Source organism: Nycticebus coucang, chromosome 11, assembly GCF_027406575.1.
Source record: "Nycticebus coucang isolate mNycCou1 chromosome 11, mNycCou1.pri, whole genome shotgun sequence".
In the NCBI taxonomy this organism is placed as follows: Eukaryota; Metazoa; Chordata; class Mammalia; order Primates; family Lorisidae; genus Nycticebus; species Nycticebus coucang.
In genome coordinates this window covers 60,288,619-60,301,788 of record NC_069790.1, presented here as the reverse complement: position 1 = coordinate 60,301,788, position 13,170 = coordinate 60,288,619, and the positions used below count along the sequence as shown (strand labels likewise).

The window sequence follows — 13,170 nt, the reverse complement described above, 5'->3', positions numbered from 1 at the left end:
CATTCAATACGATATTGGCTGTGGGTTTGCTGTAGATGGCCTCTATTAGTTTAAGAAATGTTTCTTCTATACCAATTTTCCTAAGTGTTCTGATCATGAAGGAATGCTGGATACTATCAATATCTTTTTCTGCATCAATTGAGAGAATCGTATGGTCTTTATTTTTAGTTTGTTTATGTGCTGAATTACATTTATAGATTTATGTATATTGAACCAGCCTTGAGACCCTGGAATAAATCCCACTTGGTCATGGTGTATAAATTTTTTGATGTATTGTTGGTTTCTGTTTGTTGGGATCCTATTGAGTATTTTTGCATCAATATTCATTAGTGATATTGGTCTATAATTTTCTTTTCTTGTTGGGTCTTTCCCTGGTTTAGGGATCAAGGTGATGTTTCCTGCATAGAATGTGTTGGTTAGTATTCCTTCTTTTACTATATTTTGGAAGAGGTTTAATAATATAGGTACTAGTTCTTCTTTAAAGGTTTGGTAGAATTCTGACATAAAGCTATCTAGTCCTGGGCTTTTCTTTTTAGGGAGATTATGTATAGTTGATGCTATTTCAGAACTTGATATAGGCCTGTTCAACATTTCCACTTTGTTCTGGCTAAGTCTTGGTAGGTGGTGTACTTCCAAGTATTGGTCGATTTCTTTCAGATTTTCATACTTCTGAGAGTAAAGTTTCTTGTAATATTCATTAAGGATTTTTTGAATTTCTGAGGGGTCTGTTGTTATTTCATCTTTACCATTTCCGATTGGTGAAATTAGAGATTTTACTCTTTTTCTGGTTAGGTTGGCCAAAGGTTTATCTATTTCATTGATCTTTTTTAAAAATCAACTTTTTGATTTATTGATCTGTTGTATAATTCTTTTGTTTTCAATTTCATTTAATTCTGCTCTGTTTTTGGTTATTTCTTTTCTACTACTGGGTTTGGGGTTGGAATGTTCTTCCTTCTCCAGTTGCTTGAGATGTCCTATTAAGTTATTAACTTCCTCTCTTTCCGTTTTCTTGAGGAAGGCTTGCAGCTATAAATTTGCCTCTTAGGACTGCTTTTGTGGTATCCCAGAGGTTCTGTTAATTCGTGTCTTTATTGTTGTTTTGTTCCAAAAATTTGGTGATTTCCTTCTTAATCTGGTCTATAACCCATCTGTCCTTCAGCATAAGGTTATTTAGCTTCCACGTTTTTGTATGAGTATGCAGATTCCTGTTGTTATTGAGTTCAACTTTTATTCCATGATGGTCTGAGAAGATGCAAGGATACTTTCTATTTTTTTTTCATTTGCTGAGGTTAGATTTGTGGCCTAGGATGTGGTGTATTTTGGGATATGTTCCATGGGCTGATGAGAAGAATACGTATTCAGTTTTGTTGGAATGAAATGTTCTGTAGATGTCTGTTAAGTCCAGATGTTGAATGGTTAAGTTTAAATCTATGATTTCCTTGCTTAGCTTCTTTTTGGAGGATCTATCCAGCACTGCTAAAGGGGTGTTAAAATCTCCAAGTACGGGCAGCGCCTGTGGCTCAGTGAGTAGGGCGCCGGCCCCATATGCCAAGGGTGGTGGGTTCAAACCCAGCCCCAGCCAAACTGCAACAAAAAATAGCTGGGCGTTGTGGCGGGTACCTGTAGTCCCAGCTACTCGGGAGGCTGAGGCAAGAGAATCGCGTAAGCCCAAGAGTTAGAGGTTGCTGTGAGCTGTGTGACGCCACGGCACTCTACCCGAGGGCGGTACAAGTGAGACTCTGTCTCTACAGAAAAAAAAAAAAATCTCCAAGTACTATGGACCTGGAGGAAATCAAGTTGCTCATGTCTGTTAGAGTTTCCCTTATAAATTGAGGTGCGTTCTGGTTGGGTGCATAAATATTAATAATTGAAATCTCATCATATTGAGTATTACCTTTAACAAATAGGAAGTGTCCATCCTTAGCCTACCTTATTTTGGTTAGTTTAAAGCCTTTTGCATCTGTGAATAGGATTGCAACGCCTGCTTTTTTCTGTTTTCCATTTGCCCAGAGTATAGATGACCATCCCTTCACTTTGAGTCTATGTTTGTCTTTTAATGTAAGATGAGATTCTTGTATGCAGCAGATATGTGGCCTGAGTTTTTGTATCCAGTCAGCCAACCTGTGCCTCTTTAGAGAACAATTTAAACCATTCACATTAATTGAGAATATTGATAAGCTTTTTAAGAGTCTGGTGGACATTTTTAATCCTTTTGCGGCTATGGATGTTGGAATTTGATCAAAATTTTCTGGGTGGGTTTACTTTTGTATTGGAGGATTATGCTGGTCTTTATGGAGGATAGGTCTGAGAATATCCTGGAGAGCTGGTTTAGTAGTGGCAAATTTCTTCAACATGTGAATGTCATTAAAGTATTTAATTTCTCCATCATAAATGAAACTCAGTTTAGCTTGGTACAGGATCCTGGGTTGAAAGTTATTTTGTTTTAGGAGATTAAAAGTCGATGACCATCCTCTTCTAGGTTGAAAGGTTTCAGCAGAGAGATCTGCAGTTATTCTATTATTCTTTTCCTTGTAGGTGATGGTTTTCTTTCGTCTGGCTGCTTTCAGAATTTTCTCCTTCATATTAATTTTAGTGAAATTGATTATGATGTGTCTGGGGGATGTCTTATTCGGGTTGAGTCGTACTGGAGTTCTGAAACTGTCTGCTATCTGAATTTCAGAATCTCTTGGCATGTCTGGAAAGTTCTCCTTCATAATCTCATGGAGAAGAGACTCTGTGCCTTGTCAAGCCACTTCATCGCTTTCGGGGATCCCTTTGAGATGAATATTAGTTTTCTTTGAATTATCCCAGAGCTCTCTGAGACAGTGATCTGTTTTTGCCCTCCGTTTCTCTTCCTTTTTGAGAGTTTGGGAGCGTTCGAAAGCTTTGTCTTTAATGTCAGAAATCCTTTCTTCTGCTTGCTCCATTCTGTTACTGAGGGATTCTACTATGTTTCTCAGATCTTTGAGGGCTGGAACTTATTATCTCAGTGTGTCAAAATCTTTGGTCATTTGGTCTTTGAATTCATTGAATTATAGAGATATCTTTTGGGTTACTGCTTTGAATTCTAATTTTATCTTATTTGCTATCCAGATTCTAAATTCGATTTCTGACATCTTAGCTATTTGTTTGTGCATGGGATCTTGTGCTGTGTCTGCCCCATTTATCCTTGGAGGAGTTGATTTTCTCTGATTATTCATATTGCCAGAGTATTTCCTTTGATTTCGCCTCATGCTTCACTGTTTTTCACTGTTGCCTCTGGCCATCCTCAGAGTTGGGGAGGTTTTTCTCCAAGATTAGATCCCAGCGGGATCACTCTATTGTTGCTGGATCTTTGTAGGGAGTGACCCTGTGTAGCTCTTCTGTGGCTTCCCCAGCCAGGGAGTTCTGGTTGTGAGAGCAGCTCCAGAGTGTGACATCCCCAGATCCAGCAACAGAGTGAGGGGTGGTGCTCACGGTTTGGGGAGTGCCTAGTGCCCAGTGACTTTGGCACAGAGGGCCCAAGGCTTTAGCAGTCTCTGGCCAGGAGAAGGGCTCCTTGTAGGGGCAGGGAGAGTTCTGGGTGTCATGCGGCTACTAGAGCCCCTGGCCAGACAAGTAGGCGGTTGTGGAGGCAGGGAGGGCCCAGGAGGGAGGACATGGGGTTGCGCAGGTCCTAGAGTTTCTGTTCAGTGTGTGGGGAGGCCCGGCGCGCAGGCTAGCGGGGTCTGGTCGAGCTCTTACCTGGGTCTGGGAGGACGCAGTTCTTCTGGAGGTGGGAGGGTGTCGATCATGGTCCCGGTGTGCTCTTCCAGAGGTCCGGGAGGGTCCGGGTGCAGGTCTTACTGGGGTTTGGAGGTTGACGATCGCGGGTCCTGGTGCAGCTGTTCTGGAGGTCCAGGAGGGTGCCGATCCCAGTTCCCAGTGTGGCTCTTCCGGAGGTCCGGGCGGGTGCCTATCATGCGTCCTCGAGGCTGTGTGTCTTAAGGAACTTATCCCTTTGATCCACATTTTCTAGTTTGAGTAGAAATTTTGGTAATATTTATGGATTACATCTGTATTTCTGTGATATTATTTGTAATTTTTTTCTCTTTCATTTATGATTGAGTTTATTTGAATCCCTTCTCTTCTATTTCTGATTTATCTGGCTAGTGTTCTATTTCTTTAATCTTTACAAAGAACCAACTTTGTGTTTCCCTGATCCTTTGTTTCTTTTTTTTGTTTAGATTTTCATTTCTCTGAGTTCTACTCTGAGTTTTGTTGTTTCTTTCTTCTACCGACTCTAGCTTTGATTTTTTTAATTCTTTTTTTCTAGTTCCTTGGGATGTGACCTGAGGTTAGCAATTTGTGATCTTTCTTTTTCATGTATGCATTTAAAGCTATACATTTTCCTTTTAGAGTCCCATAGTTTTTTGGGGTTTTTTGTTTGTTTGGTTGGTTGGTTTTTTGAGACAGATTTTCACTTTGTCACCCTCAGTAGAGTGCTGTTGGCGTCATAGCTCACAGCAACCTTAAGTTCTTGGGCTCAAGCAGTTGTCTTGCCTCACTTCCCATGCTGGGACTACAGGTACCGCCACAAGGCCCAACCTATTTTTAGAGGTGGGGTCTTGCTCTGGCTCAGGCTGGTCTTGAACCTGTAAGCTCAGGCAGTCTGCCTGCCTGCGCCTCCAAGACTGCCAGGATTATAGGTGTGAGCCACCATGCCTGGCCTCTTATCCTTTAGATTTTTGAAAGCTTGTGTCCCCTTTATCATTTAGTTCAAAGAGTCTTTTTATTTCTGTCTTAATTTCATCATTGACCCAAGGATTGTTCAGCCGCAGGTGGTTTAATTTCCATTACTCGATGTGGATTTGAGAGTTTCTCTTGGAATTGATTTCTAGTTTTACTCCACTGTGTTCTGAGAAGATACGTGGTATAATTATGATATTTCTGAATTGGCTGAGAGTTGCTTTGTGGTCTAGGATATGATCAGTCTTGAACAGTATCCCATGTGTTGATGAGAAGAATGTACATTCTGTAGTTTTTGGACAGGACATTGTTTAAATGTCTGTTATGTCCATTTGATGTAGAGTTCCATTTAAATCCAGTATTTCTTTGTTCATTTTTTTATCAATGACCTATTCAGTTTTGTTAATGAAGTATTTGATGATTATGATACTGCTGTCTATTTCATTGTTTAGTTCTAGTAGAATTTGATTCATGAATCTGGGTGGTCCATAACAGTATTTAGGATTGTTATGTCTTCTTGCTGAATTGCCTCCTTTATCATTACATGTGTAATGACCATCTTTGTCTTTTTTAGGGGGGGCCATTATTGACTTAAAGTCACTTTAATCTGATGTGAGAATGGCTACACCTTATTGCTTTTGTTTTCCATTTTTGTGGGATTTTTTTTTTTTTTTGATTCCTTTACCTTAAGTCTGTGTGGATCTTTGTGACTTCAGTGGGCTTTTGGATACAACATATAGTTGGGATATGATTTTTTCATCCATTCAGCCAGTTAATGTCTTTTAATGGAGCATTAAGACCAGTCACTTTGAGTGTTAGTATTGATATGAGGGGTACTTTTCTATTCATCAACATTGAAACAAGGTTTTCCTTCTTGTGTTATTGTTTTATAAGAGCTATGAGATTTAATTTTGGAATGTTTTTACACTGGTGGGTATCTATTGTGGTGGTCTGTGTATAGTGCACTATTGAGCATTTCTTGTAGGACAGGTCTGGTTGTGACAGAGTCTATAAGTGTTTGCTTGCCTGGAAAAGTCTTTATTTCTCCGTCCCATTTATGAAACTTAGTTTTGCAGGATACAAACTCTAGGCTGGCATTTGTTCTGTTTAAGAACAATAAAAATGGGGCTGCTATCCCTTCTGGCTTGCCAAGTCTCTGATAAGAATTTTGCTGTTAGTCTAATGGATTTCCTTTGTAAGGTAGTTGTTACTTTCATTTTGCAGCTCACAACATTTTCTCCCTCTTTTGGACTTCGCCAGGTTGACGACTCTGTGCCTTGGTGATATCCTGTTTGCTATGCATCTTCCTGGTGTTTGATGACCATTTTATATTTGGGTATCTGAATCTCTGGTGTACCAAAGAAGTTTTTCTCAATAATTCCCTCGAATAGGTTTTTTCATGCTTTTTGCTTTTTCTTTTTTGTCCTCAAGGAATACCTATACTTGTCTATTGATTTGCTTTACATAGTCCCATATTTCTCTGAGTGATTGTTCATTCTTCTTTTTTCTGCATATTGACCATCTGCGTTAGTACTAAAGTTATCTTTAAGCTCTGGAATTCTTTCTTCTGCTTGGTCTAGTCTGTTGTTGAAGCTTTCTGCTGTATTTTGAAGTTCTCTAAGTGACTCATTTCTTTACAATCTGTTATCTCTTTTCTTATGTTGTCTGTCTCTTTCCTGACTTTTTCATATTTTTCATGCATGTCCTGCTATGTATTTTTAGCTTCTTTGTATTGGCTTTCAACTTTCTATTCAATTCCATTCATCTCACTTCCCATCTATATCCAGAATTCTATTTATGAGATTTCAACAGTTTCCTTTCAGTTGGGGGTCTGTTGCTATAGGTCTGTTGTGATCTTTTGTGGGTACCACATTAGCTTTTCATGTTCTCAGATTCCTTTTGCTGGTTTCTTTTCATTCGTAAACCTCTCTTCTTGGTTCAAGTCGGATAGGTTGGAAGTGCTGCCATTTTCCTTTGCTGGGAACTCTCCAGTGGAGTGAGAAAGAGATGCCCCTTAGTGATCCTTTTGTGTAATATTCTAGAAGATGACCTGGAAGGAGGTGGGGAGATGCACCCCTGTCTTGCTCATAGCTCTTCTCCCATGTCTTGTTTTCCTGTGGTTGTAATAGTACTAGCTTGTGCTGGGGCATCTTCTTGTAGAGTGGTTGAGCCATACGCAGCTGTTGGTAGATTGGGCAGAGGACAGATTGAGTCCCTGTCCATGATGGCTGGTGCTATGGGAGTCTACCTGACTCTCCCTGCTGAGGTGGCATTGGCTGCTTACTGGGGCTATCTAGGTGGTGGTGGCAAGAGTCAGGACAACAGGTGTGTTCCTACCCTAGTCTCAAGGTACTGGCAGTACCTGACGGGGGTAGCTTTTGGCTAGTGGGTCTGTGGTGCAAAACCAAAGGTCATGGCCCACCACTGGTGTGTGGGGTCAGGGACCTCTGGCGTTGTGGGGGTGTGGCCTGCCTACTGACACACAATTAGCAAAAGGCCTTAACTGCCCTGGCATCTGTATCTGCAGAGGCATGGCTGACTATGTGGTGTGCAGGACCATGGAGCATTTTTTGCTGCCGGAGTCACAGAGCCGGAGAGTGTGGCTTGCCAAATAGCTTGGGATCAACAGGGGTGTGTTCTGCTGGTGGACACAGCTATGGAAAGTACAGCCCCAGCTCCTTGTGGGATGTGGGTCCACTGGGGGGTGTGTTACTGGAATTTTATCTTCTCTCATGGCTGGCTTGCCAAATATGATACCGGAATTTCAGGTTCTTGGTCTTGGTGATTTGAAGAATAAATCGACGGACCACAGGATCAGTGGTAAGTCAGGATTTATTTGCAGAAACCTAAAATTACAACAAGTACAAAAACCAAACCTCCTGGCAGAGAGAACCCAGGAGGGGAACAAGCTCTCCTGCTCCTTCCTGCAGATTTGTCTTTGGGCTCTCTGCTCAGGGGTTTATATAGTGGCAGGGGGTTTGTTCTGCTAGGGTATAAGTCCTGTCAGTTACAGCCAGCTGTCCAATGAACTCTCAGGCCTTGGAAACTGACAGGAAATCCACTAGTCAGAAGTGCAGGTGGAGGAGACAGCAAGGAGCCATCCATGAAACTGACCAGTCAGAAGTCCATGTGGATGAGACAGCAAGGCCCATCCGCTCAGAAGTCCACATGGAGGAGACAGCATGCCGCCAGCCTCTCCCCCCACAGGTGTCCGGCCCTTTGTCCCCAGGAGCATCAACACCTCCAGGGCTAAGGCAGCAGGTCAGGGTTCTGCCTTGTCCTGCATCAGGTGGACTTTAGTGCCCTAGTGCAAAGGGTTAGGGGGATGTTCCACTGGTCAGCAGGCATGGCTTCACGGGCTGGGCTCATGGATGGCTGCAGCTTTCCCCTCACACATATACTGCTGGAACCAGGACTGAGGGACCTCTGGATTGGTGTTGGCACCTGCTCTGTTTAAATTCCCTCATGGGAAGCTGTCAGTCATGGGTGTCAGAGTGTCTGCTCTCCCACTCCCTCCACAGCATGGAAAGGGGCTTTGTGGGGGCAGTTGCAGCGAAGCCAATCCCCCTGTAGACTGGGAGCTCGGACCTGACAGTTAGTTCAGAGTGGCATCCACTGCGGCAGCCTGGGAGGAGAGGCCAGCAGGTCTCTGCTGGTGCTGCTCTCTGGTGCAGCTGTGCTGTGCTGTCTCCAAGCCAGCCCCTGACTGGATGGAGGCTGAGTGAGGGGTTTCTGTAGTTCAAGAGGCAGTGTTTCCACAAGGGTTCTCTGCTTTATCCCTTCCCCATGTAGGCCTCTCTCCCAGGTACCTTCCAATCTTGGCAAGTATATCTCCCCACCCTTAGCTCCTTCACACAGGGTATCTCTCCTTCCTCTCTGATGATTCAGTGTTCCATCCAAGGGGTTCATCCAAAGCTGGGCATCCACTCGCACCTTTTGATCCTCCCTTTAAGAGTGATACCTGGGGGCTGCTTCTATGCCACCATCTTGGCCTCTTTTTGTTTTTCTCCAGGAAATCAATTTTTTTAAAAGCTAAATTAATTAGGATAATTCCAGTGAGTAAACTGTTTAAAACGTATTCTTTTTGCTAAGCAGAGTATTAGGAAGACTGGTGATTCATGCTTTTTTGTTATCAAAATAGAAACATTGAATATGATCCAATAAGAAACTTCACAGGGAAGGCTATCACTCACTAAATCATACTTTGCTAAAACTATTGCTCTTGAATTCTTGACTTTTCTGTTTGCCCCTTTAGGATGGTTCTGCTCTGTAATTAGTGGCGGTGCATGTTTGTCTTTAGGCAACAGCCTAATCTCTATGGCCGTATGTGCAAAGGCAATATAATTACAATGTAGTATTAATTAGACCATGTGACTTTTTATTTTAATTTTTTCAAATCGTCTTATTTGTTCATTCCTTGAAGGATGACATGGATGAATCCGTGGGCATTGTGTTGCCATGAGATTAATATGAACACATGTACATAAGCTTGATAAATGATTCTATTTCTTTTATCTTTTTAACATTATAGACTTTTTTTCTTTCTTTCAAACATCATGTTATGCCTGAGAGAAAGAAATATTATAAAGACTCGATTCTTTACTTTTGCTTAATTTAAAGAACACAGATTGGTGTATGGTTCTTTCTGTCTGAGGAAGTATCACTCTGGGTTGATCTAATTGTTTAGAAATTCTCAGATGTACTTCTTAATGGAATTGGGATTTACATGCTAATATCACACATTTTAAAAAATAATACTAAAGGAAATTTAGGGCTGGTTACCCATTTTCTCTAAATACAAGTACTTGGCAGACTATGTGTAGAAACTGGCATTTATCTGGGTTCAGATTTTAACCTTGTCTTCCTATTTTTCCAGTTGTTTTTATTTCAGTTGCTGCGAGGGCTGTCTTACATCCACCAGCGTTATATTTTGCACAGAGACCTGAAACCACAGAACCTTCTGATCAGTGACACGGGGGAGTTAAAGCTGGCAGATTTCGGTGAGAAAGCAGTTAATTACCAGTCTGTTTTGTCACACTGTGAGAGTGCCAGGCAGATGGTGGCACTGCATCTGCTTAGGTGCACTTCTTCTGTCATCATAGATCGTGGTAAAATTTCCTTTTGGAATGAAGGAATTTTTTTTCATCTTTACGATAACATAAAACACAATGCTTGGTAGATTTTCATGAAATTCAGCTGCTTGTTAGAGTCTTAAATAATCATGAACATAAATGAGATCTCATTAATATATATTTAAAAAAGAAAGTCATAAAATTTTGAGCATAAAATGTATTGAAGGAAATCTGTTGAATTATTTTTGTTATGTAAATATACTTAAAAGTAGAAAAATAGTATAACGAACCCCCATGACTCATATCCCAGCTTCATCAATGACCAATATTTTGCTAAATTTAAAGAAAACTAAATTTAAGCCTCTAGATCTTTTCATGGCATTGCAGAATATATTCAATAGTGTATATTAAGGCCTAAGGCTTTAATAACTTAGAAATCTAGGGGCAGCATTAACCTTTCTGGAACTGACCATTGTTTCAAGGATTTTCAATAATGTTACAGAAGTAGACATTTATTCCTGTTTAAAAGTTGGGATCCTAGAGTGGGCCATTGTGTGCCATTATTTCCTTAGAATTTTTAAGACTGGGCTCTTCCAGCTTAGAAGCTTTTCTTCAAACACTGTCTTTGAGCATTCAAAGAGGAGATAAGCTGTTGTGTCCCCTTGCTAGCGTCCCTTCCCTTGTTAAGCCTGACACTTCTGCATCGCCCAGGCTCTTTATCACAGGAGAGATTGTGTTGAGTTGATTCCCAGCTCTGGGAGAAGCCTGATGGCAGCATGAAGTGTTGACATTGCATTTCCTCAATTATTTTTGAATACATATTCTGATTAGAAGTTTGTTCCATTAAGAATGGATTGAAAATTGCCCCTGGGTCATCTAGATGCCTAAGTTTGAAATATGGGCTTTTGCTGAAATATGATTATCTTTTCCCACTCTACCCCCCAGTAAATAAAAGAGGGCAGGACGTGTTTATTTCTTACTTGAAGGTTACTAGACTGTTGAATACCTTTAGAATGAATTGACTCTGTTGGGTTTTTCTTCTAAAAACATAAAATAAGACAAAAGTTACCATGACTGGTGATACATTGCAAAACTTTGTCCTTTGTCCTCATTTACTGTGATAAAAATGATGAAATTCTCTGTGTGAGTGTATTTGTGTGTGTTTTTAATGCCAGACTTTAGCATTGGAATTGCACAAGGTGACTAAATATAAATTATTTCTATTGTAGGGTAGAATATAAGGGAGACTGTGTAGAGGAGAAAAGGTTTGCGGTTTCTCAAGTTTAAGATTATGTACTTTACTGTGAACGTATTTTGTTGTTCCTCAGTGTGTGTATGTATATATATATATATATGTATATATATTCAAAGGGATGTATAGTGATTTTCTTATGTTAATATGTTACATGGTGTATTTTGAAATAAGCTATCATATTTATTATTTAATTGTAATTAACATGAGCTTTATGTGTATTTACCAAACATATTTTCATAAAGCTTATTTGTCTTCATAAACAAGAATACCATAGGATTCTATGTATCTGCTCAGTACAGGTTATGTTTTAATTTTATGATGATGTTTTTATTATAAGGTAAATCATCTTACAAGATATGTATGGATATTTAAAACTAACATTTATAATATCATATTCAGAAGAAAGCTGAAATACAATGTTAAAATACCTAGGTGATTTTTTTTAGAAAATTAGAAAATACAGCAAGTATAAACAACTCATATATGGTTAACATTTTTCTTGTATATTTTCTTAGCTTTCTTGTCTTCCTTGCATTAATTTCTTGCTTTGACTACATGTTACATAGACTCAAAAACAAGAGCAATACCATATGTTAGAAGCATTTTTTACATAGGAATATGTCATGAACATTTACTCATGTTAGTAAAGGTAACAAGACATTTAACAGCCTAGGTTTTTCTGTTAATGGCCAAAACCTAGTCTTTATTCAGTCCCTTCTCAGAGCATCTTAGTTCTAATTGTTCACTGTTTTGTGCATTTCTGTACAGAACATTTTTGCAGAGAAAGCAATATATGCTACAGTTGCAATTTTGAGTGTTTTAAAGCATTTGATTTTTCTGCCCAGACTCTCTGCAGAAAGGTCATGCTCACGTACCTCATCTCAGTGTCAGGGATAGAATCGTCCAGCTTGGACTGTGCACTTGGCATGTGTCCTGTGCACAGAGTGTAACGAGCAATGCTCATTCACCAACTGGCAATTTTCACCAATTAATCGTGCATTATTTTTGTCTTTTAATTTAATACATGCAATTAACTATGATTTACTGTGTTTAGGGGTGTGTGTGTGTGTGTGTTTATCTCTGAAGAGGGAAACTAGAAATGAAACTGCTGAGAGGCCAGTTGAAATGGGATGATTCCAGGAAGCAAAACAATTAAAAACACAAGGTCTTAATTCAACATTTGACATATGAACAGCTTTAGGAGCGGGTTTTTTTCTTACCTTTTTCTCATATGTGAACAAACCAAACCACAAAATTTTGGTTAATCTTTATGATTGTAGTATCCATATTTTAAATGCTGTTGTTTTTATTAGAAAAATATATGGTTTGGAGAAAAACTGAAATTTCTTGAGTTTATTCTACATGCTAGACATTTAATAATTCTTGCTTCATTGTCTCTCCAACCTAATAATTTATACTAACCCATATTTTTGAGAAATAAGAGATTCAGAGAGAGTTATAGACTTGCTCAGATGGGGGCACGCAGGAAGTTAGCTGGTTGCAAAGCTGAAATTCAGAAGCTTGATTCATATCGTTTAATCTCAGGTACCCCAAGGCCTTTATATTTACACATTTAGATATTTTATCTTGTAAAGCTTCCTAATCTTCTAGTAAATTTTCAGTTTTTATGTTTGGGCTGTTTTCTGCATATAATGAATATGACACTATTTATGTAAATAGATTGCACTAATAGAAATATATGCTTATAACAACATAATTTAAAGAACAATTTGTCATTGGACTAACCATAAGTAATGTATGAGTTCAACCCTACTTTTTAGATTTTTAACTGCTAGACAAGGTTAACCAGGTGATAGTGTATTTACAGACTCATTCAGTTTTGTTTATTATTATATTTTATTTTATTTTTGAGATAGAGCCTCTCTCTAACACCCTGGGTAGAGTACTGTGGCATCATCAGCGCTCACAGCAAGCTCAAAATCTTGGGCTTGAGCAATCTTCTTGTTTCAGCCTCCCCACTAGCTGGGACTACAGGTGGGAGTCACCAGGCTAGTTTTTCTATTTTTAGTAGAGATGGGGTCTCTACTCTTGCTCAGGCTGGTCTTGAATTCCTGAGCTCAAGCCGTCTACTCCGCTTGGCCTCTCAGAGTTCTAGGCTTATAGGCATGAGCTCCT

The 13,170-nt window shown here is 39.7% G+C and overlaps 1 protein-coding gene across 1 annotated transcript in view; it reads left to right on the top strand.

The window, feature by feature from the left end:
• CDK14 (cyclin dependent kinase 14) overlaps positions 1–13,170 on the top strand; it is a 535,950-nt gene that overhangs the window by 242,728 nt on the left and 280,052 nt on the right. The window contains exon 6 of the mRNA XM_053553550.1: positions 9,584–9,707. Within this exon, the coding sequence (XP_053409525.1) occupies positions 9,584–9,707 (124 nt within the window). The remainder of the gene's footprint in view (positions 1–9,583; positions 9,708–13,170) is intronic.